At 47.5% G+C, this 27,579-nt stretch overlaps 1 protein-coding gene across 2 annotated transcripts in view; it reads left to right on the forward strand.

Moving 5' to 3' along the window:
• The first annotated feature begins 8,392 nt into the window (after positions 1–8,392).
• EEFSEC (eukaryotic elongation factor, selenocysteine-tRNA specific) overlaps positions 8,393–27,579 on the forward strand; it is a 249,398-nt gene continuing 230,211 nt past the window's right edge. For both annotated transcript variants that reach the window (XM_045812372.2, XM_045812374.2), the window contains exon 1: positions 8,393–8,748. In XM_045812372.2, coding sequence (XP_045668328.2) covers positions 8,433–8,748 — 316 coding nt within the window. In that variant the 5' untranslated portion in view covers positions 8,393–8,432. The remainder of the gene's footprint in view (positions 8,749–27,579) is intronic.

Below are 27,579 nucleotides of genomic sequence, written 5' to 3' on the forward strand. Positions count from 1 at the left end.
AAAGGCCCCTCTATCTGATTGGGTGGGAGGGGATTAGGAGATATTTGTTTATGTAATAAATACAGAAATAGACTCAGTCCTCCAATTAAATGCTTGCATTCATTTCCTATTGTCGTGGTAACCAACTGGCACACACTTGGTGGCTTAAAACATTTATTCTCTTATAGTGCTGGAGGTCAGTGGCCAAAATAGGTCTCAGTGGGCTAAAATCAAGGTGTTGGCAGGGCTTCATTCCTTTCTGGAGGATTAGGGGAGAATCCACTGCCCTGCCTTTTCCAGCTTCTAGAGGCTGCCCGCTTTCCTGGGCTCATGTCCATCTTCCATCTTCAAAGACAGTTATGGTCAGCGGAGCCTTTCATGATGCCATCTCTCTGATTCTGACCCTCCTGCCTCCTTCTGATACGGACCCTTGTGATTTCATCAGGCCCACAGGATAATCCAGGGTAACCCCGCATCTCAAGATCCTTCACTGAATCCCACCTGCAAAGTCCCTTTTACCATGTAGGCTAACATACTCACAGATTCTAGGACAGGGCCATCTTTGGAAGTCCATTACCCTGCCATGGCCAGGCTCCCCCCCTGGGACCCCATCACAGACCCAGACTGATTTCTTTAGGTTGTAGTCCAGTGTCAGAGAGCACAGTTTTGTATTGCTTGCCCTGGGAAACAATTCCAGGGTTTCCTCCAGTTGTGGAACTGGATCACATGTTCCCTACCCAACCAGTTGCTATGGCTGGTGGGCTGGACCTGAGTCTCAGACTCATTCTGGAACTAGAGGGGAGTCAGTCTCCACAGTGACCTGGAAGAGGGTGGTGTGATGCCTCCAAGGAGAATCAAGGAGCCTTTCAGAAAAGGAGGGCGTGGATGCTGGCCAATGTAGACTACAGAGATTTGGTAAAACATTATTATGTCCATGTGCAGGTGGAAGAAATGGTGAGTCACGCAGCCAGCATGAGACAGGGCTCTGGTTTGAAACTATGTAGGATGAGTTCTTGTCAGGACACCCTCTTCCTCACCCTGTGGCTAGTGGCATTAGCAGATCTGTTTAGTGCTGGGAATGCCATGTAGCACAGCTGGTGGCCCAAGGGACAGTCGCATCCGAGGTTAGTATGGGACATATTGAGGAAGGTACATGGTTAACACAATCACTGGCAAGGTAGTTACCCTCAGAGAAAAGGGAAATTTCCATTTCACTCCTAAAAGAATCTTTAGAAGCCAAAACCTAAATCAAAGAGCAAAGTATAATAACTTCCTCTGGGCAAATTTATAATTAATCCTGGATTAATTGGCCTTAATGAAGTTGAATTAATTACTAGCTGCTTGTAAAGAACTTTGAACTACCTTAGTACAAAATGGCATTAAAGAAACAGAAAGGAACCAGCATCGCATTAACATTAAGAACAAATCCCAAATAATCGCAATTCTGCAGGCCGTTTCCTGTCAGTCATTTCCCAGGGACCGTGCCCAGCCTGTGGAACTGTATGAGACCCAGCAGTCTGCTGCAGAGGGGGATGTATTTGTGGCCTAGCGGTTTGGGGGTGAGTCCAGTCAAGAAACAGTTATGGAGCATTTGCCTGTGTCAGGCCCTGGGCAGTCAAAGATGTGTGAGGGATTCTCAGCCTACTTGGATTGGTTTGGGGGGGGGGGGCTTCAGAGCACCAGCCTGGCCTAAAGCAAACTCAACTCAGTGGGATAGATGTCAGGATAGAGACAAAATGTGCAATAGTGAGGCATAGTGTGATTTGTGTTTTGCTGGCAACAGCACCCGCACTTTCCTCCTGGCCCTTGGAGTGAGCTAATGACACACCTGGCTAGGCAGAGCATTTTCTGTCTCTGCTTGGTGCAGGGACACACGGCTTCGTCAGGGACAACGAGACTCGATGTAGGGACTTGGGGTTGCTGAGGCTGTAAGCTTGGAGGTGCTGACAGCTATCCTGTCATCATGAGGCGAGAGCCTGCCTGCAACAGAAGCACCCCAGAGGGGCGAGGAACAAAGCTGTTGGCTTCGTGTCATCGTCTGAGCCCCTGGATGAGGCTGACGTGAAAAGGGGCACTTCCTCTAGACTTTTTAGTTAGGTTTTATTTATTGAATTTAACAAACAGTAATACAGCACTTCCTCTACGCCAGGCATTGTTCAAGGTGCCACACCAATACCACTTCATTTAATGCTCGCAACGCTGTGCGTTAGGACCTATTATGTCTACCTACTTCACAAATGAAGGAACTGAGGCACAAAGAGGTTTTGTAACTGGCCCAAGACTACACAGCTTTCAGATGGCGGAGGTGGGATTCAAGCATGAGCAGATAACCCCTGGAACCTGGGCTTTTAGCTATACCGTCAGCCAGTGAATTTCCTTTTTTTTCTTCAGTCAGTTTCATGGAGGGTTTCTGGTATTTACTTTCTCAAACTGTGACTAGTTCGGGACATGATATAGAGGAAGCTTCCAGAAGTGTGTCAGGCAAAGGGTATTAGCTGGTGGCCGAGTTAGGGCAAGGAGGGTCAGCACTGTCCATCTGCAGGATTGCACAGGTTCATAATGGCCAGAGTGGAGAGGGGTGGGCAAGGGGTGGGTGGTGAGAAGTCCATACACAGGCAACAGTGAGAAAGCATTTATGACTCATCCACTAAGGACTAAAAACAAAAGGATCTTAGGCCCACTGGTTTCTTTAGGACAATATTTTACATTTAAAGAATATTTACTTATTTACTGAATAGGTAATACTTTGGCCTAATTTAAGAGCCAAAAATACCAATGCATTGCTAGTAAAATGTCTTCCTGTCCTTCAGCAGATGAACGGGTAGACAAATGGCGGTCCATCCACTCAGTGGAATACTGCACAGCAATAAAAAGGAACTCACAGTGTGGTCCCATACAACAACGTGGGTGACTCTCAAGTGCGTTATCCTAAATGGAGGACGTTAGACTCGGAGACTACCTACTGTCTGCTTCTATTCATGCGATGTTCTGGGAAGGAAAAGGCTTGTCGGGATAGGAACAGAGATAGGGGCTTCCAGGGTTGAAAGGTATGGGAGGATTTGATCCCAAAGGGGTTTCTCAGAGGGTTGTGGAACTGTTTCGAATCTTGACTGTAGTGGTGGTTATGTGACTGTGCGTTTGCCAAAGCTCATAGAACCATATGCCAAAAAGAGTGAATTTTCCTGTTCAGTAATCCAGGTAAGAGATGACAGCTTCAGCCAAGCGCTAACAGGTGGTTGGATTCTAGGCATAACACCAGCAGGATGTTTTCATGAATTGGATGCAGGGTATGAAAGGAAGAGAGGATTCCTGGGTTGAGCCAGGGTTTGCTGCCGGAACAACTGAGAGGATGTGGTTCTCATGAACTGAGACAGGGCTGCTGGAGATTGGCAAGAAGTGCAGGATTAGGCATCTCATTCCCTGCATTCAGTCTGAGGTATCTGTTAGGCATTCAAGATGCATATATAAGCTGTACATTTGAGAGTCGATGGCTTTTAAGGTCATGACTGGTCCTAGTGATTTGGATCATCAGGAAGCAAATGCAGAGAGAGACGAAATAAGAGGGTTGAGCTCTAGGGCCTTCCTGGGTCCATCTTCTGGGATACACTCATGTGTATCCCTTACAGGGCTATTCTACACTGTTGAAACAAATATAGGGAGGGAGTGCCTCGCTCTTAAAAGTAAACATGTTACACACATGGGTGTGCACCTTGCTTTTTTTTCACTTACCAATATATCTTAGAAATTATTCCCAAGTGGTCTACAAACATTGTTGTTGTTCTTTATGAGGGCTGCATAATATTCCACTCTGTGGATATACCATGATCTCTCTCTCTCTCTCTCTCTCTCTCTCTCTTCCTGTTTAAAATTTTTACTATGGGGGTGCCTGGGTGGCTCAGTTGGTTAAGTGGCTGCCTTCGGCTCGGGTCATGATCCTGGAGTCCCGGGATGGAGTTCCATATTGGACTCCCTGCTCAGCAGAGAGTCTGCTTCTGTCCCTCCCTCTGCTCCTTCTCCCCCCACTTCAAATAAAGGGATAAATAAATAAATAAATAAATAAATAAATAAATTTTAAAATAAATAAATAAAATTTTTGCTATGGGAAATTTCAAACAGACACAAAAAGTAGATAGAAAATAAAATGAGGGGCGCCTGCGTGGCATAGTCGTTAGGTGTCTGCCTTTGGCTCAGGGCGTGATCCCGGATCCCTGGGATCGAGCCCCGCATCAGGCTCCTCCGCTATGAACCTGCTTCTTCCTCTCCCACTCCCCCTGCTTGTGTTCCCTCTCTCGCTGGCTGTCTCTATCTCTGTCAAATAAATAAATAAAATCTTTAAAAAAAAAAAAAAGAAAAAAGAAACTATAATGAATCCTCTCCCCACCCTGACCCATTACTCAACTTCGACAGCGATCCGCTCACGGCCAGTTGTAGGTCGTCTAGACCACACACTCTCTTTCTTTCAAGTTATTGTTTCTCAGTAACTCGTTAGTGTGATGTAATTGCAAACTTACCATAACATCTGTTTTTAAGGGTATTTCAGTTGTGCATAATATTTTACTGCTGTAAACAATATAGTAAAGAAATACTACAACATGCCTATTCACAAAGACCACATTCGCTGGTGCCCAAAGGGACAAAGGGTCGGGAACTGAAATGCTTGCAGAGCATCTCTCTTGAGGAACGGGTCCTGAACCCTGAACGCAAACCTCAGCATCGCTGAGATCCTTTCTCTGGGGATGTCTTCTGTCCTTGGCCTCTACATTTCTGTGTTTTTTTCTTTTTAAGATTTATTTATTTATTTGAGGGAGAGAGAGAGAATGAGCGGGAGGGGCAGAGGGAGATAGGGAGAGAATCTCAAGCAGATTCCACACTGAACATCGAGCTCAGTGAGGGGATGGATCTCAGGAAACTGAGATCATGATCTGAGCTAAAACCAGGAGTCAGATGCTTGACCAACTATGCCACCCAGGTGCCCACGCCTTTCCATTTCTGGCCCCAATTCCAGCGTGTGGGTTCTCCCAAGCAATTGTCTAACACGAGCTGGGTGTTGTTAAAAGATAAACTGAGGCATGTTAGCAATTTTAAGAGTTTGAGCAAAGATTGGTTAGAAGCAGGCAGCATCCTATCTAGCAGATAGAAAGAAGCACTGAGGAGCTGTATGAAAGACTTGTACAGGCAAAAGGGAGTGGGAACAAGGAAGTTATACTAGGTGAAAAAGTGGGTTGGTTATCTCAAGGTGGCAAGGTTACTTTCCTTTAAGAGATGATGAGAATTTATTAAGCCGATTACCTAATTAGTGCTGATCAGGTGATTCCTAATTGACTGGTTTAACATTCCATTTCAGGGAGAGTTAAAATTGTAATTAATTCTCAGTTTGTTGACATAGGGCTTTGCATAAGTGACTCCATTTTGGACCAGTTGTCTTGCTTGTACCAGTGTTGTTGGGGTTCAGGGCAGGCTGCCCCCAATGATGCCACTTTGGCAAATGGATTATTTTGAATTAAAGTTACTTAAGAAACAGCCTGTGCAATAAGGACATTGTGACCCTCTTTTATCTCCCGGAAAGCAGGAAATAAATTTCCCATGTGAAGGGTACTTGGGTAGAAGACATCCTTATCACCAGAGATAGGGAATTCAGGGCCCAGAATGCTGTAGAAATCAACCTTGTTTACTTCTTCACTAATTTGCTACCCCAAGCCCCAACTTCTTTCTCTTGTCAATTCTGCACAGATTTATTATTTCTTTATCTAAAAGGTAAAAAAGCTGCCTGCTTTGGTTACTTCTTTGAGTCTCACATTTTTATGAGTCCTCATATGTACAAAACTACATTTGTTTAGTTAGCCTGTGAATCTGTCTTAGGCCAATTTAATGATTAGGCCAGCCACAGAACCTAGGAAGGAGGAGGGGAAAAGTTTTTCCTCCCCTACAGTGTCCTACAATTCAACTCAATTCTGTCATTATTTACCGGGAGATAGCATCAGCTCCACATGTTAAGGGTTCAGTCCTAGGAGACCACTGTCCTCCCCTTCAGAAGCCAACTGCAAGTTCAGATTTTCTCCTATGGTCCCGAGGACCAGCTATCGATGGGAAGTTCCAACGACCCTGTTCTCAGGTTCAATTAATTTGCTACAGCAGCTCACAGAACTCAGAGAAACAACGTACTGGATGGCAAATTTATTACAGAAGGATTTAACTGGGAACAGCCAGGTGCAAGAGATGCACAGATCAAGGTATGTGGGAAGGGACATGGAGCTTCCATGCCTTATCTGAGCTCCCCACTTTCCTTGAACGTGCAAGGTCTCTGAACACTGTCCTTTTGGGTTTTTAGGGAGGCTTCGTGACCCAGGCATGATTGAATAAATCATTGGCCATTGGCAATTGATTGAGTCTCCAGTTCCTTTTTCTCTCCGCTGTCCAGAGGCTAGGGGGTAGGACTGAGAGTTCCAACTCTAATCACTTGGTTGGCTCCCTGGTGGCCAGCCCCCATTCTTAGGTGCTTTCCAAAAGTCACCTCAGGAACATAACAAAAGACACCTTTCTCACTGTCATCACAGGAAATTCCAAGGGTTTTTGGAGCTCTGTGCCAGGAACAGGAGGAAGATCAAATAAATAAATTTTTAAAAAGATTTTATGTATTTATTTGACAGAGAGAGAGAGGAAGAGAGTGTGCACAAGCAGGGGGAGCTGCAGAGAGCAGAGGGAGAAGCAGGCTGCCCGCTGAGCAAGGAGCCTGATGCAGGGCTCGATCCCAGAACTCTGGGATCATGACCCAAGCTGAAGGCAGACACTTAACCGACCGAGCCACCCAGGCACCCCTTAAATAAATATTTCTTACCATAAATCACAGTATCGCAGCCTATAACTGACTCTCCAGAGCTTTTGCCTGTGACGTTTGAGAAGGCCACAGGTTCAGACTAAAACCATACTTGGAAAGACATTTTCAGAGTAAGCTTACCATGCAGCTTCTTCTCTTCTGTACGGGTATTTTGTGTGCAAGCACCTAGCAGTAACTTTTCCCCAGGTGAGTGCCATGTGCCCGACAAACAGAAGTGTCCTATCTGGCCCTTCTCTAAACCCCTGCCCTCAGTCTTCACCCTGTGTTGTACATGTGTCTCCTAGAGTGGCAGGTGCAAGGTGTTAGCGATCCCAACACATGTCCTCTTCTTTGCACTGCAAGAGGGACTGAACCAACCGTGTCTGCTTCTCTCAGTGACTCTGTTGCCAGGGCAGGGCCTGGACCACAGGAGGCATCAGGGAGCAGTTACTGCCAAGTGTGACTGTAGCAGAAAATGGCCCGGCTCGTCACAGACAGCAAACTGGCCATCAGGCAGAATTGAATGGATTTTGTGCTTGGCCACCTTAATGTTTAAATTAAAAGCTAAATTAGTTGCTGACATGTGAAAGATTTCATATAGAAATTTCATAGAGAAACACTCTCTTCCCTTGAAACATGGGAAGATGGGCAATGTTAGGCTAGCATTCCTGCCGTATATTGGCTGGAACTGAGAGGTGGCTTCCTCTACAAAGGACACTCTTCAGGTCCCCAGTCCCCACACTCAGGGGCATCTTAAGCCCTGCTCATCTCCCTTGAGTCATTTGCCTAGCCAGTGAAGACCCCTGTTTGTGACCCCTGGCTGTTGTTGACAACCTTTCTAGTGGCTCCAGACACTGGATATTTCGAGACAGGCACGTACCCTCTCTGGTACAAGCACACAGCTTAACATTTTACATACAGTCTGGAGCTCTGCAGCCCCTCTTGAGGCCAGGCTGCAGACTCGCAGGGCGGGAACTCCTGAGTCAGAGATGACATCTTTCTCTGCCATCTTGTAACAGTCTTTCCCAGAGTCCCCCATGGCTGGCTCCTGCTCAACATTCCAGCCTCGGCTCAATCAGCAAGTCGGGACAGGCCTTCCCTGACCGTTCGTTGTACATTAGTTGTCCTCCCTTCTCCTTGCGCACTAGCCCTTTTAATCTCGGCTTTTATTTTCCCTGGAAGGCTTCTCCCTCTCTGAAATGGTCTGGTTCAGACGTTTGTTCACCTGTGTATTGCCTGACCCCCACCCCCGCCCCAATACAGTATAACATGGAGAGAGCACTGTATCCCAATGCCGTGAGAAAGCAGTGCCTGGTACCCAGTAGGCACATAAGAACAGCCTGTTCAATGAATGGATGGATGGACGGATCCCCCCATTCTCCATCTCCTCGAAGCATCAGGTGGCAGGAGCCAGGTGAGAGAACAGCCCCACAGTCGGCGACCATGCTCAAGTCCCGACCCCGGAGCCCCCTCCTACTGCGCGGGGCCAGGCAGCGCCCGCGGGCGCCGAGAGGGCGGAAGCTTCGGGGCCGGAACCGGCGTACCCGGCGCGCGAGTTGCGGGGGGGCGGCTTAACTGGCCGGACCGCAGCGGCGGCCGCGGGAGGGGAGGGCCGGCGGGCGGCAGCGGCAGCGGCGGCATGGCAGGTCGACGGGTGAACGTGAACGTGGGCGTGCTGGGCCACATCGACAGCGGCAAGACGGCGCTGGCGCGGGCGCTGAGTACCACGGCCTCCACCGCCGCCTTCGACAAGCAGCCGCAGAGCCGCGAGCGCGGCATCACGCTCGACCTGGGCTTCTCGTGCTTCTCGGTGCCGCTGCCCGCGCGCCTGCGGTCGGCGCTGCCCGAGCCCCCGGCGGCGTCCGGAGCCGAGCCCGAGCCCGGCGAGCCGCAGCTTCAGGTCACGCTGGTCGACTGCCCCGGGCACGCCTCCCTCATCCGGACCATCATTGGCGGTGAGCGCGGGCCGGGGCGGGAGCCGGGCTCGGGGACGCTGGGCGGAGCGGCGGGGCCCCGTGTCCGAGCTCGCCCGAGCCGCTGCCCGGGAAGGGAGACGGCCTCACCTCACGGCCGGGGCTTCCCCACCCCCAGGTAGCGAGAGGCGGACGGGGCTCGCCCAAGGCCCCGCGCGGCAAGGGAGCGGAGGTTCTGGGACTCGAACTGGCGGCCGGCTGACTTGGAAGCTCTTCCCACCCAGCACAACCGCGCAGGAAGGTGCTTCCTTAAAGTTTTTTGTTTTGTTTTTTTGGTTTGTTTTCAAGATGAGTTTGTAATACACGAACAAGTAAGAAAACTCAAAGACTAGCAAAAGGGCATATGTAAAAAGTGCCCAAAAAAAGAAGTCTCCACTCATCCGTTCTTTGGTCTCCTGGTTCCCATTTTCAGAGTCAACCAGAGTCTACCGCTGTTCCCAGTTCCATGTATCATTTCAAAAAACTCCATGTAAAGACAAGCCTACCTCTGTGTATGTAAACCCCCTTGCTCTTCTTTCTCTTGACAAAATGGTAACACTGGATACACTGTTTTAGTCACCACCAAGGGCTCCATATCTATACACACAAAACTATATTATAATTATTTATTAGAGAGGGAGAGAGAATCATAAGCAGGCTCCACGCCCAGCACAGAGCCCTAGTGGGGCTCAATCTCAGGACCCTGAGATCATGACCTGAGCAGAAATCGAGTCTTAGTGGACTGAGCCTCCCAGGTGCCCCCAAAGCTGTATTATTTTTAAGGGTCATGTAAACTTCCACTGTACACTTGTGCCACCGTTTTCTTAACTAACTCTTAATGCTGGACGCTTACGTCCTTTCCAGTTGTTGCTAATGATGCTTCAGTGAATTTTCTAGAACAAGTCTGGTGGGGGTGCTAATCTATCTGTAGGGTAAGCTCCTAGAACTGAACTGGCTTGGGGCAAAGGGCACATGCATTTTCAGTCATGATGGGTACTGCCAAAATGCCCTCCAAAGATGTACCACTTAATTAATTTTTAATTATACAGGTAATACATGAATATGTTCGGCTTGTGAAGAAATTGAACGTTTCAAATTAGGCAAAAGTCCCCTAATTGCCCCTCCTATTTCTCCAGAGGAAGCCGCTATTATACCTTTGTGGATTACTTTTGGGGACACATTTTACCACAGTTAAATCTGTGGACAGGGCTTTAAAACTTGCTCTGTTTTTAGAGGAAAATGATAAAATAATAGAAGCACCTGGCATAAAAGGGTGTACAGCTAAAAGAAGTCTCTTGTTCACTGTTGACCCAAGTATTTGGTTACTTTCCTGTTTTCCATTGCCTTCTGTTTCCTTCCAATTATAAGATATCCTCTACACCTATAAGCACAAATGGGAATATATATTGGGCAGATGACCTCATTGGTCGCTGGGCATATTGGGCCCCAGCTGTAGTGATGAGTATTAAGTACTTCGATCTTTGTTATCTCCCAGTTGTTCCATGCTGCAGGCAGTCTGAGGTCATTTCTCCATTTCACAGTGGAGGAAGTGGAGGCTAAAGGGAAGGGACCTGCCCAAGGTCACACGATCTAAAGTCTTCCACTAAGTCATGTTTTAGTCGTCAGATGAATGTTAAGGGTCATGTGATCCTCTCTACCCTTTTCCCCTTCCCTTCTCTTAACAATTCTGTTTAGTCAAGTCCAAGTACATTTTAAGACATGTAGTCTGAGCCAGTCTAGGTTGGAGATGGAAGAGCCAGTTTAAAATAAAACAAGAAGGCACTTTTAGGGTTTTTGTTATTATTGTTGATTTTCTTAGTAAATAGTGTAGGTGAGTAATGAAGGACATGTTTTTGAAGTCAGAACTGGGCTCGAGGCCTGGCTTTTTCCTTTACTTACTGTGCGATCTTTGAACCTAATTTTGGACCTTCCATGCACTGGCAGATAGCAACCACACAGCTCTTTATTGGCTTTGCTTTTCTCGCATGTTTGCCACTTCCCAGGCAAACTATGCAAGGAGTGTGGTGGTTACCATTTAATTGTTGAAGAAATTGGGGCATAGGGACGCTGCTGGTAAGTGGCACAGCCCAGGTTCCCCTGGTCCCAAAGCTGGAGCTCTTTGCCATGCTTCCTCAGATCACTTTATACTCCCCCTGGCCCTCTTCTAACATATCCATTTATAGAGAAGCTCTTTGTAGGACAAAATGTTTCAGGTGCCAGCCTTATCCTATATAACCAAATTTTAATGCCTCCAAGAATTTGGCAAGTACTTAGTTTAGACTGCAAAACTGTAAAAGAAAAAAAGAGGATTTTTTTCTCTTGTACGTACATCGTGGCTCTTCTTACTTTTCTCTTACCTCCTGAGCGAGGAGACTGTTCTTACCTTCTTATAGCCGTTAAAATGCAACCTGAACACAGTGGGATGGTGAGGCCAAAGCTGCCACTGTCTTCCTTCCATAGATCAGATTCCCACCCTTTGCAGAGAAATGAGAAAAAATGAGGGAAAGGGCGCCCATATTTGAGTACCTGCTCTGGCCCATGCCTGTTGCTAAGAATTTGCATTTGTGCAACAACTCCAAGTGATGGGAGTGTTAGACCTATTTTTCCGATAAAGGAAAGTATAAAGAACACTGGGCTGGTGCTTACCTAACTCTGCTGCCCCTAACCTGGATCTGGTTAATACCTTTAGTTACCTATCCTCATGACTCATAAATCCATAGCCATCTTTGCCTTCTTGAGAGTGCTCCAGAGGCCAAATCCCTGCCTCTGTCAGCTGGCCTCCTATAAGACTGGACCTTCTTCTCACTGCCTGCTTGCCCTCCTCTTCCTGCTATTCCATTTCCATACAGTAGGCAGCGAACTGCTTTTACAGAGGTTCATCAGATCATGTCAGCCCTCAGCTTCAACACTTCCCAGTGGCTTCTCTTTGTTCTTAGAGTAAAAGCCGGCCTCTTCTCTGTGGGCCACAGAACCCACGATCTGGCTTCCGTCTTCCTCTGAGCTCATCCCTTGCTTCTGACCTTCAGTCTCACTGGCCTCATTCTTACTGAATGGGCTAGGTTTGCACCTGCTGTTCCCTCTCTTTGGTACATCTGGCTCCTCATTTATATCTCAGCTTGAGTGTCCTTTAGAGAAGGCTCCTCTGAGCTGCCTAGCTAAAGTGTCTTCGACTCTTTCCCCCATGTACTTTCTCATGTCCCTGTTTTACTTCCTCACAGCCCTTTTCGCTATCTAATAACTGTGTGTTTACTTGTTGACTGTCCCTGTCCTCCCCAAGAGCAAAGTAGGAATCATGTCTGGCTTATTTACGAGCGTATTCTCAGCATTTGCGCCAGAGCCAGGTGTGTGGTAGGCATTCGGTAAGTCTGAATGGGTGAAGCTGTGTCCCACTTCCTGCGCTGGATGGTCATAGTGAGCAAAGAACTTTCTTCATGGGTTAGTGGACAGAAAACAGTCAGCATGGGGCCTGGCCTCCAGTAGATACATTATGCATGTTGATTCTTTTCCCTCCCTCTAGGATCTAACAGCAGAGCTGGGGAGAGGGCATTGTCCCATGTGCAGAGTGACCTTTCAGAGCTTTCTGCATACAGGACAAAAGCAGGAATAACTGCCTTTGCTAGGCAGTGGGGTATAGGGCATGATGGGGGAAAGAAGAGCTTTCCTAGTGGAGGAAATGCCTGGTCAGGCCTCTGTGGTTTAAACCTGCCTTTTTGTCTGTTTAGAGTCAGAGGTAACTGCTAGCATTTAGTTGTGGCTGGAAATCAGCATGATGTTTGGGGAGGTGTGACGCAGATGGAGGTAGAAGGGTTGGTGGGCCAGATCCTTTAGAGTGCTGAGTGTTGAACTTAGATTAGGTTAGGCCCTTAGCATAGATTTCTTCTAAGGGCCTTGGCAGCGTTTTAAAGCAGGGTTGTGACAAGATTTGGCCTGAGCTTTAGGCCGATGCAAGATTCTGGGGGAGGGACTCGTACTGGCGGCAGGCAATGCACCCATACCTGGGATTGCTGGAAGATTGGGCTCTTGTTAGAATTCCCCACTTGCTGTGAGTGATTTAGACCCCTTGCTGAATACATTAGCCCTAGTAGAAGGAAATTAGAATGATTGTCTCAGTTCTATGATGATATCCCTGAAGTTTAATATATCTTATATTAAAGGCAGTTCTCTTTGATTCTGTTGCTCCCCCCAAAGTATTTTCACTACCCAAAACGTTCCTTTCTTAACTTAGGAGAAAATTGGGCTGTATCTCCTTGAGCCACGTGGCCGTAGATAAAACTCCTGTGGTACCAGGGGGAGGTTAATAGTGACACTAGTACTTAGCCTTTATTTAGTGCTGCCCTTAAGCTATTTTCTTTCCCCATTTAACACTCAGAGCCGTTTCGTGAGGTAAGAGGTGGTATTCCCATTTTACAGGTGAAAAAGCAAGCTCAGAGAGGTTAGGCAGGGAGCACAGTTCCTGTGTCAGGGCTAGCTCTGAACCTGTGTTAATCTGACCCACAGCTCCTACTCCGGCATTCTCAATGGGAATGAAAAAGTATATCTGTCCACTCCAGCCCCCTATAGTAGTGTCTCAGGGCAGTATTTTTCTCTAATCCATTTTAGGGTATAAATCTTTCAGGGTTAGAACTTCAAAAAGATTCAGTAATGTATGTTTTAAAGACTTGGGTGGGGGTGAGGGACTTGGACCCATCCTCAATCTAACTCTGGCAGGAAAGAGGAGAGCTGAAAAATGCTGGTATCTTGGCTTGGCAATTTATAGTCCTCTTGTGGCTGCTAGGATTAACAGTGTATTGTCTCCTGGTCTTTTGTTCCAGTTGTTAATGAACAGCAGCTCTTCTGCCACGACTTGTCGCCTGATCCCTTGCCTCCTCTGCCCACTATTTAAGCGGTGCTTCCTGCCTGGCTTGGACCCTCTCTGGGTCTCTGGGTCCTCCCTGGCTGGAGCTGATGACAGCAGCCAAAGCCTTGTAAGTCTGACTTGGTTACTCTCTTTGGAGGGAAAACAGTCAGCAGTCCCGGGGGTCTTTGTCTCTGCAGCCTGGGAGAAAACAGTCTTGGTAAAACTTAAGCTACTTTGCCTTCTCTGTTTTTCCAACTCCCTGTGCTCTTGGTGCCGATGTGGAGAAAGTGCTTGTCCCTTTGGCTTGTTTCATCAAGGAGTGTGCCCTGCAGTTTTTCTGCAGTCTGTCTGAGACGCTCTCTTTGGACCCGAGAAACAAGGTGTGTGAATGAATGTGTGTTTTCAACCAGATTTTTTACATTACCCTTCGGGTACCTTCACATAATACCCAGAAAGCAGCGTGGTAGCTGTATAAGCAGAGACAACAAAGGGGCCTGGCGGTGCACGGAATTTGGGCGTTATGCTAATGTAAAACCAGCCAGCCAAACAAAAAACCCGATTTTGGTTTTCTTTGCCTCTGGTCTTTTTATAAATCTGTACAGCAGTATGTTGTTATGTTATGGTATTCATACATGTGTGTCCTAAAATATTGAGACATATTTAAAGGAGTTGATATAAGTGGAAATACTTCTTTAACCTTAACTTCTTCTTTTTTTTTTTTTAAAGATTTTATTTATTTATTTGACAGAGAGAGACAGCCAGCGAGAGAGGGAACACAAGCAGGGGGAGTGGGAGAGGAAGAAGCAGGCTCCTAGCAGAGGAGCGTGAGGTGGGGCTCGATCCCAGATCACCGGGATCACGCCCTGAGCTGAAGGCAGACGCTTAACGACTGCGCCCCCCAGGCGCTGCGAACTTAACCTCTTAGCTCCTAGCATCTGCCAGGCCTGGGTTCCCTGTGCACCTCGTGCGCACTCTGGGGGTGCTGCCTTTGATTTTGTCTTCTGTGTTAAGAGGTACACACCGTAGCAGTAGATTCTCCTCTGCAGTGCCACTTCTGGGATGCCCTCTACCACTGAGTGAAGCAGAGGCCAGGACTGGTGCCTCTTGTGTTAATGTGCTGAAAACCTCTCTCCGTCCAGTAGGAAGTTGGCTGCACTCCGTGCCAAGTGTGCCTGTGTTCAAATACAGGTTTCTCTGTGTCGCCTGCTACCTTATCACTCTCACCCCTCCCGATCTCCTTCCAAGTTGGAGTGCCTTTTGCTGTCTCCAGGAGACTCTCAAATTGAGCTTTGTCTGCAGCCCAGGCTCCTGGCACTGGACGGCGGGTGACTTTGCTTTGGTTTGGGTGACAGTGTGAAGGTAACACAACATCAGAGACGCAGCCTTGAGTTTAAATTAATGCAGAATATTTGAGCAGGAACCAACAGGAAAGAAAAATGGAAGCAGGTAGTCATATTTCATTCTGTTGGGGTACATTTTTCTTCTCATGGGGCTTGCCCTTGAGAACAAAACATATCAAATGTTAAATCAAAGAATATTTTTGTAGTCATGCTAGGAATAGAAAATAATGCAAAGACTTTGCATTCTGGAGGCAAATATTTTGCTGGAAGGTTATAATCAAAGTCAGAAGGAAATCATAGCCACAGCTTTTGGTAAAGCTGTAATCATTTAAAATTAATTGCTTTTAAACTTTTTACTTAGCATCTTCTTTGTTTTCTATCTTCTTTGTCTCCTGGGTTTTTCTTCAGAATCACTTCATCCAGGTTGGAATAAGATTTGGGCAGGCATCCCAGGAAACAACCTGTAAATTAAGCCCTGAGACATATTCCCTGCTCGGTCATTCTTTTGTTGGCCGGAGCCTCGAACAGGCTAGGGATGAGGCACCCTTGTCTTGGAGGTTGAGTCTGTTCCTTTGCCCAGCAGGCCTTTGAGACTGTGCCCAGGGTGACCGTGTCTGTAGGTCGGGTGCACTTGGTGATCTGGAGGCCCGTGTCCTGGTGAGAAGGAGCCTGGCGTTTCAGTGATGGCCTCCGGGTGGGACGAGGAGCAGGAATGAGCCCTCCTAGGGTCGGATGGCACCTCGTGTCTCTACTGCTCTGCTGCAATGCCTGGCTTCCCTTTATTCAAGTGTTCCTTTAAGTCTGGAGGCATCTCAGGGACAGAGACCACATCTGAATTTCTTGGTAGCTCTAGGGCCAGTCCAGGGCCTAGCACAGAGTAGATATTCAGTAATGTTTGTAAACATTTTTATTGAGATAAAATTCACATACCACAAGATGCATCCATTTCAAGTGTACACTTTGGTGGTTTTCAGTATGTTCCCAGAGTTGTGTAGAGCCATTGTCACAACCTAAGTTGAGAATATTTATTCACTACAAAAAGAAACCCCATACTCATTAGCAGTCACTCTCCATTCTCCCCTCCCCCAGGTCTATGCAACCACTGATCTACTTAATGTCCACAGATTCGCCTTTGCTGGACATTTCATAAAAATGGAATCATCCAACATGTGACCTTTTGCAACTGGCTTCTTTCAATCAGTGTGATGCTTTCAAGGTTCATCATGTTGTAATATGGAGTACATATACTTCATTCCTTTTTTAGAGAAATTTTTTAAAAATTTATTTTTAATTATGGTAATGTACATCATATTACATAAAATTTCCCATCTAACCATTTTTTTTTTAAGGGGGTAGAGAGAGAAAGAAAGACAGGGAGAAAGAGAGAAAGGGGTGGGGAGGGGCAGAGGGAGAGGGAGAGAGAAAATCTAAAGCAGACTCGGTGGTCAGCAGGGAGCCTGTCTTGGGGCTCCATCCCACCACCCTGAGATCATGACCTGAGCCAAAATCAAGAGTCATATGCTTAACTGACTGAGCCACCCATGTGTCCCGACTGTTTAACCATTTTTAAGTTTATAGTCCAGTGGCACCCATCTCCAGAACTCTTCATCTTAAAAAACTGAAACTCAGGGGGTGCCTGAGTGGCTCAGTTGGTTAAGTGTCTGCCTTCGGCCCAGGTCATGATCTCAGGGTCCTGGGACTGAGCTCCACGTCAGGCTCCCTGCTCCATGGGGAGCCTGCTTCTCCCTCTCCCTCTGCTTGTGTGTGTGTACGTGCTCTGTCTGTCAAATAAATAAGTAAAATCTTAAAAAAAAAACACCCAAAAAACTGGAACTCTACGTCCATTAAAGAGTAACTCTCCCTTCCGCCTCCCCCAGCTGTACTTCATTCCTCTTTATGGCTGAATAGTATTCCTGTATGCGTGTATACTGCTTTTTAATCCGTTCATCAGCTGAAGGACATTTGATTGTTTCCACTTCTTGGCGATTAGGGATAATCCTGCTGTGAACATTTGTGTACAAGTCTTTGTGTGGACATAGGTTTTTATTTCCTTGGTATATACCTAGGAATGGAATTACTGGGTCATAGGGTAACTATTTCTACTTTTTGAGGAATTGCCAGGCTGTTTTCCATAGCAGCCGCACCACGTTACATTCCCACCAGTTGCGTACACTGGTCTGATTTCTCTTCATCCTTACCGATACCTGTTATTTTCTGTCTTTTGGATTATAGCTGTCTTGGTGGGTGTGAGGTGCTATCTCATTGTGCTTTTAATTTGCATTTTCCTGATGGCTAGTGATGTTGAACATCTTTTCATTGCTTGTTGGCCATTTGTATATCTTCTTTGGAGAATTGTCAATATTCAGATCCTTTGCCCATTTTTTAAATTGAGTTATTGGCTTTTATTATTGATTTCTTTATGTATTCTGAATACTAGACCCTTACTAATGGATGATTTGCAAATATTTTTTCCTTTTCTGTGGGTTATCTTTACTCAATAATATTTGAGTTAAATAATTTAGTTGAATTGAATTAAATAAATGAATATATATTGAGAGGATTAAATGTGCCTAAGACATTACTTGGGCTATGGTAAGCATGTAGTAAGTGCCATTTGCTTGTGTATGGAGGGCCTGTTGGGATCCTTCCTGTTCTATTCCTGGATCTTCCATTTCTGTCCTTAGTGCCTGACAGGAGAATGGGTCGTCCTGTCTGTTCATCCAGTGGTAGGGTCTCATCCCACATTAGGGTCTTGTTCACAGTCTGGCCTACAGATGTGTTTTGGTGGCCCATCTAATCATTAGAATTAAAAAATATTCATTGCTAGTATTTAAAAATCAGGAGATACAGGGCGCCTGGGTGGTTCAGTTGGTTGAATGTCCAACTCTTGATTTCAGCTCAGGTCATAATCTCAGGGTTGTGAGATTGAGCCATGCTGGGCGTGAAGCCTGCTTAGGATTCTCTCTCTCCCTCTCCCTCTGCACCCCCCCCCCCAATAAATAAATCAGGAGATCTCATTTAACAACCCAGATTCCTGGCTTCTTAGAAACACAAGATTTTAGTATCTTCAGAGCCATGCTCCAGTGTGGTGGCACAGGCCTGGAGCTGGGTAAAGGGGGCATGTGCTCTTTAGATTGCCTGGGCCCTGTAGACATTTGGGCTTGTAGCCCCCATTTTGAGGGCTTTCGTCAGCCTGTATGATGGGAGAGGATCAGATGGCACTGTGATTTAGTGCTTTTATCCATTTATTCAGAGACTCTACAGACATATATTGTACACTCTGCTTGGATGTGAGGGCAGATACAGACGCGCCTATTTTCAAGGAGCTCATGGTCTGGAGGGCCAGGGAGGAGCAGGAGGCAGGGCCAACAGCCGGTTAAGATGCGGAGTCATCTTATGGCTTTATGAAGAGCAGCTTAGGGTATGAGTGCCTCTGCCTGGGACAGGCAGGAAGGGCATGCCTCAGGAGGGAACCCTGGGCTGGGCCTGGAAGGGTGACCTGGAGGTTTCCAGGCAGAGAAAAAGAGAGGGCAGAGCAGACCCGGGGAGCGGCCTGAGCAGTCAGAGGTGTGAGAGCAGACCTGGCCAAAGAAGGGGGCAGCCAGTCTGTGGGAGAAGTGGGAGAAGGTAAGGCCAGGGCATGAGGGTCATGGGCGAGTTAGGAGGATCAGAGCTTTGAAGGATGGCTGAGATTTTCTCAGTGGGAAGAGGAGAGGCTTTCCCGCTAGAGGACTCGAGAGTGGACGGGGACACAGGGGTGAAGGGAGGGCTGGACTGTATAGCTCACAGGGAAGCAGCGGGCTATGGAGCTGAGCTGTAGAGACCCTTGGGCCTGAGGGAGCTTGGAGAGCCTGTAGTTAGAGGCAGGTGGACGGTTTTTAAGCCGGGAGATTCTGCCGGCTTTTGAAGAGTCTGAGGAGAGGGCCTGTGACAAGTGGTCTGGGGCCATGCATCCCTCTCCTGATTCTGACTGAGGCTTCCAGAGCTGGCCGGAAGATGGAGGGAGGGCAACCATAGGCAGAATGGACACCATCAGGAGGGAAAGTGTGGCTTTGGTGGGTGCTGACGTGGCAATGCAGAACAGAGGCGAGGAAGGTCTGCCTCTCAGAAGGAAGGAGGGGGAACGGACACTTCGGGAACATCTGTTGTTTGCTGGCCATCGCGCTACACCCTTTATTATCTCACTCCGCTCTGCCAGCCAGAGGTCGGAGGGTTTCCCCGTACAGTGTACAGCCCGCAAAAACGGGACTCCAGAGGTCAGTAGCTGACTCCGTGGGGGCCTAATCCAGTTTGATTTCAGAGGCCCTGGTTTGCCGGGAAGCCGCTCTCAGACCTTAGCCCCTGCCCACTGTGGCAGGGATTGTGGCTCCTGAGGAGCAGTTTATATAGAAGTCAGTCTGTCAAAAATAGACATTTCAGCTTCCGTTCTCCCCTGGATTGTTTGAGTTTTGTTTCTTTGTTAATTGGGTCTTTTATTTTCTTGCGCTGTGTGATTAGGCTCCTGCTGCTTTGAAGTGGCCTTGGGTGGGTGGGGAGAGAGTGGGGAGGACTTAGTTAATGTGGTGATCCTCTCTTGGCAGGAGAAGAAACAAGTTTTGCTGTTAAGAGAGAAGTTGACTTTCCTTCTTTCCATATCTCTTGTGTTGTGCTGATGCCTCTCTTGTCTTGGGGCCTTCAGGAAGACTAAAATAATTTCCTTTGTCTCTAACCTACTTCCTGAGGATATTTACTTGGTGGCATATACAGGTGCTACCTAAAGATAAACCTGACTTTTTTCTTTTAAAATTGGTGCTTGGAATTGCTAGCATTGACCTGCTTGGCCTCAAGAACCCGCCCTATCTGGCCTCGTGGCTTCGCTCTTTATCATAGATTTATTTGGGTTGCTTAAAGCCCAAGGGAGGGTCAGTGGCTTGTCCTTGGTCATCTGACACAGGGACTAGAGCTCTGCCTTCCCAGTTATATTGCAGTGTGGCACTTAAACAGCTCTGCTTGTGGTCATTTCTAGATGATTTTCAGGGCCTTATGCCATAAGCACAGAAGACCCTCACGTGTGTGCGCATATGTGTCTACTCAGTGTTCCCTGTTTCTGAAATATGGTGATCCAGGGCACATTCGGACGTAGTCCTCAGAACTTACGCTCTAGAGAAAAAAAAGACTGCATAACAAGACCTCCATTTCTTGAGCATTTACACAGACAAGTAGATGGAAAAACCAGGAATGGAAGCCAACGTTTGCCAGCACAGACCTTGTTACCATCAGCAATCAGTATGGCCAAGAGAGGGCTGATAGACACTTGGGCTGCGAGTGACAGTTTTTCAGAAATCGCTGCGGGGCCTTGCTCAGCACTTTCCAACAGCTGGGATGTGATGATGGAAATGTTGTATGGTGGCACAGTTCAGCATGGTGGCTGTGAGCCACATGTGGCTAATGAGTACTCTTACTGTGGCTAGTGCAGCTGAGGAACTGGATATTTCCTTTTATTTAATTTTAATTAAACTGCAGTAGGAAGTTCTAGACTTGTGGATCCATCTGCTTATTGGGCTGGTTTCCTCATCAGTGAACATCACAGGTCCTCAGACTCCACATCCTCAAGACCACCCTTTTCACTTCCTCACCTTCCTGGGGAACAGTACCTTCATTCTCCTAAGGCATGAACTTTTTTTTTTTTTTTTAAGATTACTTACTTATCTTAGAGAAAGAGAGAGAGAGAGAGAGAGCGTAAGTGGGGGGAGGGGCAGAGGAAGAGAGACTCCCAAGCAGACTCTGAGCTGAGCAAGGAGCCCAATGCGGGGCAGGGGAGGGCGGGGTGGTCCCATGACCCTGAGATCATGACCTGAACCAAAACCAAGAGTTGGATGCTTAACTGACTGAGCCACCCAGGCTCACCGGGGCATGACCTTTGAAACGATCCTCAGTGTGTCCTTCTTTTAAATCGGTGACCAAGTCTTGTCCCTCCTGCCTGTCCTCTGACTGTGTGGTCTTTCCCATCACTGCAGCTGCTCCCTTAGGTCAGGCCTCCATTAGTGCCCAATTGGATGGTGTTCCTCCACGGTCTCTCTGATTCCAGCCTCCCCCGCCTCTTGCCTCAGGGAGCCCTCTTCTCTTTCCCCAGCAAGTGTCATATCATGCAAGCATTCTGTAATGGAATGGGAACCCCAAGTTCCCATCTGCCCTCCCAGGTTCATAAGAACTGGTGCTCCAGGAAGTTCACACTCAGGAGGAATTCTGGGCCCAAAGTTTGACCATCAGAGAGAGGAACATCTTTTTGTCACGTTGTCAAGCCAGAACGGGCAGAGCCAGGTCACTCGCAATCTACCTCTGGAGGGCCTCTTCTCCCTTCACCTTTGCAGCCTATTTGCAGAACAATCACTGGCACCCTCTGTAGCCAAGAACTCTTTCTAAATTGCTAATGTAGTTATTTTACCTTCCTGTTTTAAAAGTCTTGAGTTGCCCTCCATTGGCATAAAGGCCAAATTCCTCAGCATGGCTCACATCAGCCCTTCTGATGGCTCTGTGTCTCTCTGTCTCTCTCTCTTTGTCTCTCCCAGGACTCCCGGCTTAACGAACTACTAGCAGGTCTCAGACAGACAGAGCATGCTTTCTCGATGCTGCGTCATCTGGCTACATGCACTTTTCTGGGAAGCCTCAGTATTGGCTTTCCCTAGCCTAAATTAGGTGACCCTTGTTTGAGGGCCTCTGACATCCTATCTATACCCTAGGATCTCATTTTCTCCACATCTGTTGTCATTTTCTGTTTACTGGGTTATGTTTTCCACTGGACTTGATCCCTTTGAGGGCAGGAGCCTGTTACCATTCAACTCTGTGTGCAGGGGCCCAGGACCTGGCCTGGCCCTGAGTCAATGTTTGGTGCACGCAGACATGAGTAAACGAACGAGTGGATGGATAAGGGGTCATTTCCCACTGCCTGCAGCAATTACCCACCCTCCTGCGGTGCTGGAAACCAGTGGCCACACAGAGTTCACAGTGGAGGAAGCCTGCCTTGAGGTTAGACAAGTTCATCTTTCAGTGGAAATTCGGTCCTCATATTTCATTTTCAGGCCACTTTGCGTAGCAAAGTAGTTTAACTCAGAGCAGATTTCTGCCGTGCTGATGGTTAATTTCATGGCCCACAGAGGGTCAGCACACTAATGTCGGGAACACGGCGACCTCAGTGCTGCTCGCCGCACACGGTGAGGGCCCAGCAGCCCTGTTGTTTTAGAGAGGCAGTTTTCAAACATCCTTCAGCGGGCTGATTTTGAGTTAACAGGGGTGACCTTTTCAAGAACATTTTTAAAAGCTATAACATAGATCCCTCCCAGACCGTATATTTTCCTTTCTCCACGCAGTTCAAAGGGGCTGGGTTGTCTCATAGGTTTTTGCCAGCAATCTTCAGCTTGACCCTGGTTGTTTAAATCTGCCGGAGGAAATTTGAACAAACTTGTACTTTGGTAATTCTTCTGCCTCTGTGAACCTTTAACCTTAAGGTTTCTTTCAGAGCCAGGGGCTGCATTGTCACCAGTTGTCCCTGCTGGGGCTTTCAAAGGGCATTGTCTAGTGCGTCTGTTTTCACTTTGCTACTGGAGTTCTTTTGAGGAAGGGTATTAATTCAGACCTGATTCTGAGACAGGACGAGGACTTTTAAACTTGCCCCAGAGCTTGGGGATGGGGAAATGAGCATAATGCAAGCCTGTGCCGGGTGCCGGTGATTGTTCTGCAAATAGGCTGCAAAGGTGAAGGGAGAAGAGGCCCTCCAGAGGTAGATTGCGAGTGACCTGGCTCTGCCCGTTCTGGCTTGACAACGTGACAAAAAGATGTTCCTCTCTCTGATGGTCAAACTTTGGGCCCAGAATTCCTCCTGAGTGTGAACTTCCTGGAGCACCAGTTCTTATGAACCTGGGAGGGCAGATGGGAACTTGGGGTTCCCATTCCATTACAGAATGCTTGCATGATATGACACTTGCTGGGGAAAGAGAAGAGGGCTCCCTGAGGCAAGAGGGTAGCTGTTCCTGCAGGCCTGCCCCCAGACTCTGAGTCATCTTCATCAGCTCGCCAGTCTCACCATTTAGTTCTTCATATTTTCTCTTGAGGGAAAGTCCAAGAGCACCTGAAACTGTGCGACATTGCAGTCCTAGGCCTCCGTGGGCTTCAGGGGCTGGTGTCTTGGGTGTTGCAGTGTCACAGACCTGACTTTCCCAATCCCTGCCCAGGCAGCTCCTGGTGTGTTCTGTTACCCACTCTTGCAACAGGCTGGGGGCTGTCTGAGCACCTGGCCTGGTTCCTCGGCTTTCTTTCATTTCTTTTCCCAAGATCCTAGTGTCCTAGGGGACCTTATTCCTTAAGATCAGACATCGTAGAAGGAAAGGTGTGTTATTACATCAGTTAATTCATTCAGCAAGTCCAGAGCAATCTAGAGCCAGGAGTTGGGTTTCCATTGGTGAGCAAGGAAGAAGTGGCTTTCAGGTACCTGACCACCTGGTAGTGGAGGAGGCAGGTGTTACAGAAGTAAGCAGGATTGTACAGCATTGGAAATTGTGATAGTGCTGCAAAGGACGATACACGATGCCCAGAGAGGGACAAATGGATGTGCGGAGTCTCCTTTATTTGGAGGCTAGGGAAGGCATTTCTGAGGAAGTTAAGTTGGAACTAAAATCGGAAGGTTGAACAGGAGCCACGGCAGCCCCTGGAGTGCTGGGAAGGAGTGGCGCATGTGAGGGTTTTGAGGCTGGAGAAAGGTCGGGACTGTGGCTCTGGGGCTCTGGCTGACTGTATCAGAGCCGTTTTCTACAACAGACCCTGGTGTAGGGCTGGCATATTGGACAGATATGTATGCTTGAGCTGTGTGTCAGTCTCGCTGTGGCTGGAGGATAAAGGATCTGCATGTCTTATCATTCTGAGATGAGGACAGAGAGCAAGTGGAGGGAGGCTGCTGGTCTTCTGGAGGTGAATGGTCTCAGAGTGGCCATCCTTTGGCTCCTGTCCGTTTCTGGTACTGTGCCCCTCATTTTCTTCCCATGGTAGAGGGAAGGGCTGAAGTGGATACAGGAGTTGGCAGATAATCCTGGCATAGTGTACCAGATAGTTTTCCCTGCTGTGTGCTTGTGTTTGGCATTTCACATTTACTGCTTATGATTTACAAGCCAGGTGAAGGTTAAGGACACATTCCTAAAGCACTAAACCGAGCACTGGATATCAGAGATGGTAAGTGAAGTGGCTAAAGTCGCCGGCACCCAGCCCACCTTCTGAGACCTGATCACAGCCCATCGGCACACTCCCCTAAATCTTTATCTCCACCCGTTTTCTTCTGGGGTGCCTGTTGGGTTGAAGGTAATGCATTGGGGACAGATTTTCCCTTCTCTTTCTCCCCCAGAAGTGAGTTGAGCAGGAGATCTGGCCCATCCTGGATTGTGCCTGGAAGGGTACAGGAGTGGTTGCAACGTTTTGATGGTTTGTGGTTCAGAACTGGAACTGGAGACCCATTTAGAGAAGACCGGGACCTTACCCTGGAGGTTCCTGTCAAGCAGGCCTGGCCTGGCCCCAGCCTTGAGTGGGTATTTTTCTGCCTTTGAATTTTCTCAAGTTCTTTAATAAGGGACAGTAGTTCATGTCCTTTAAAGCTCTCTTGAGATAACAATTTGGTCTTCTGGGGACAGCCATGTCCCCAGGTTGGAGGAGAATGTTTGCAGGTAACTATAACATGTTGGGGCTCATCAGAAAGAGGTGGACCATACCACTGAACCTTGGGGGAGTCCTTTGAGAAAGAGCAACCTGGGTTCCTCCTGCCTTTTTTTGCCCCATCTAGAATCGAATGGAACCTCTTTGCCTGGCAAATACTTCCCAGATAAAAAAGAAGTACTGTGCACTTGTTATTGTAGATTCAGTAGCTGTTTCTAAAAGTTTTTAAAAGTACATAATGAGGAAACTTGTCACGGTGACCAATAAAGTTTCTTTTCGAGGAATGAATATTTTCTAGGAAGGATAAGAGTCAGTTATTTTTGGTTTGATTTCTTCAGCTGAATCTACCTCTCTTCCTCTTTATCTCAAAATCTGTCTCGGAAGGCAATCTGGGGACATTTTAGCAAGCGCCCTGGTAACAGATGTGTGTCATCCTTTTCCTGACACATCTCCAGGCCCCGAGAGGCAGCTGTGCAGTTGCAAGCCGTCCACAGGGCGGTAGGTGGAACCCATCTCCACGCTGACTCCGGGACTGTTCGGTGCACAAGAGGGCAGTGTTTGCTTACGGTCCTGGATGGAGATGCTCAGTGTGCAGGTTAACAGGTCAGCGTAGTTAGAATGACCTCGGACTTTTTCAAGACAAAATAAACTGTAAGCCACAGCCATGATGACCTCCCATATATGCCTTTAAGCGCCTGACCCTTCCGAAAAATAGCTGCTTGCTATCTTTTCCTTCCCTAAAAAGAAAAATATTTTTTCTTTCAGCGTTTATTTTTTATTTTTTTTTAATCAAACAAAAGTACGGTTTGCGGCCTTGTACCTACAGTGGCAGAGGTTAAAGAGTGTTGCAAAAGCAAAACAACTGCTTTCTAATTAAAAACCATATGGAAAGGTTTTTGTTTGAAGCAAGGGGTCAAATGTATATTCTTCCCCTTTCACTTCAGTGTAAAGATTATCTGACTTAACTTTGAAAACATTTGAAGATGTGGGCTTCAGTTATCAACCTTTCTCTGCAAGTTCATGGTATTAACCAGAGCAAGGAATTTCCAGGAGAGCAAAAAGGTGATCTCCCTGCCTCCCGGGGGCACAATCTACTATCTGAAATAGGCCATGTCTGCTTTTGTATAAGGATTGGCCTGTTTTCAACTCTCCCGTGCTCTTCTGTAGAGGCTTTCAGGCCAGAGAGATGCATATTAATGTGTAGCCCCCCATCCCACTAAATTACAGCCTATGCCAAAGTTGGGGCCTCACACCTATTCTGTTCCCTCCAGCCTGGAACTGTGGGTGCCAGGTACCTGCCACACATTAACACCCAAAAGAGCTTAGCATACAGCAACATCAGCAGTCAGGTCCAGCGCCCCGAAGAAATGCCAGAGATGATGGAGGGTGGGACAGTGAGGTGGAAGGAACTGTGCATTCCAGTGGCAGTGCCCCTTCACCTCTCTGAGCCTGTTTGTGCACCTGGAATGCAGGTGATTATCTTGCTTGGGGTGGTTCTATCAGAGAAATGGCTGTAAAGTTTGTGGCACGTAGTGGGGAACGGTTATTGTGGTGTTGATCCCTCTGCCCTGACCCCATTCTAAGCCTGTGGGCGTGGGGGTTTGTTGGACATGAGGCTAGGGACACAGGCACGGATAGTTGTCCTTTTATTTGATTCACTAAGCGTGTCTGTTGCTTGGCCCCTCTGAGCATCTGCAACAAGACAAAATGAAATCTAGGTGGGGGGGGTGCCACACTGCTGCCTCAATCCTCTGATAGCCATCGAGAAAAGCTGGGTTCCCAAGCTTAGCCCTATATGAAATCAGATGTCTTCTTCTAATCTTTTCTAATCACAACATAAATCTTCCAAAGTGAGTGTGTCTATAAGATAGATGCCGCACACTGTGGAATATATTAGTATTTGTGACATCCTCACGGTCTTTAATTGATCGGTAGGATTTCATACAGAATTTGAATTTGACAGCACTGAGGGAGGAGAACTATGGGTGGCCTTCTCATTTGCTTCCCCATGAAGCTCCTGTCCTGGCTTTTATTAGAACGGTCTGGGTAGGAAAGGAAGGTTTTTGAGCTGCAGGCTTTCAAAAGAGGCTCATGCCATGTTTTTCCAGGAACATAATTTCTGAAAAATCCGGGGGCCCTCAATTTCCAAAGCAGCCTAGTTCGTAAGGGGAATGAAAAGTTGTTTCTGTGTGTGGATTCTGGGTTGTTTTCCATCTTCACTCCCTAAGGCAGGGTTGGCAAGCGGGGAATGGGACAGATGTTCCTTGGTAGTAATTTCCAGTCAGATTCTTGAATGCCTTGTATACTCTGGGTCACCGTCAGCTCATAATGGAGCAAAATTGAGTGAGAATTCCTGCAATGAAAGACGTGAACGGCACACCGGCGAGATATGATGGTAGAGATAGAGTGCATTCTGTGAGAAAATATTTCCAGTGCTATCTGTAAAATTCAGATTGAATAACCATTCTGAAGTGCTCCCCTTTAAAAGAGTTTCCTTCCACAAGCATTGCAGGCTGAGTAAATACCAATAATTTTTATTTCCCTTCTCCTTATCATTCCCCCTACTGAAATGTTCCTGCATAGCCTATCTGGTCTTTTCAAGTGAGCATCAAATGATTAGTGTCAGCTTCCAATTTGAATTATGATCCGCATTTCAAAACACAGACTGCTCGCGTTTGCATTTGGAGGTAATTATCAATATTTACCAATACTGTGGAAGAGTTGGAAGTAGAGGATGTGCTGCTGAAAACGGAGTCCCCGGACGAAGATAGCGCCGGGGGGTTGTTCGTGCCCACGTGTGGATGATGGCAGATGGGCTCGGGCTCAGAGGTCTTTCTGGCTCCAGCCTGGTCCACAGTCTCTCAGATGGATGAGGGGGGCCGCTCACCCAACTGCACAAGTCTTTTGGGGTTGGGAACTCTGAAGATCTGAAGAGGCTTGGAAAGCTGTTCCTGCCTCCTGTAGGAAGTGCTTGCCGTGGCCTCT

This window comes from Ursus americanus, chromosome 14 (assembly GCF_024610735.1).
Source record: "Ursus americanus isolate L20-20 chromosome 14, mUrsAme1.1.p, whole genome shotgun sequence".
Classification (NCBI taxonomy): Eukaryota; Metazoa; Chordata; class Mammalia; order Carnivora; family Ursidae; genus Ursus; species Ursus americanus.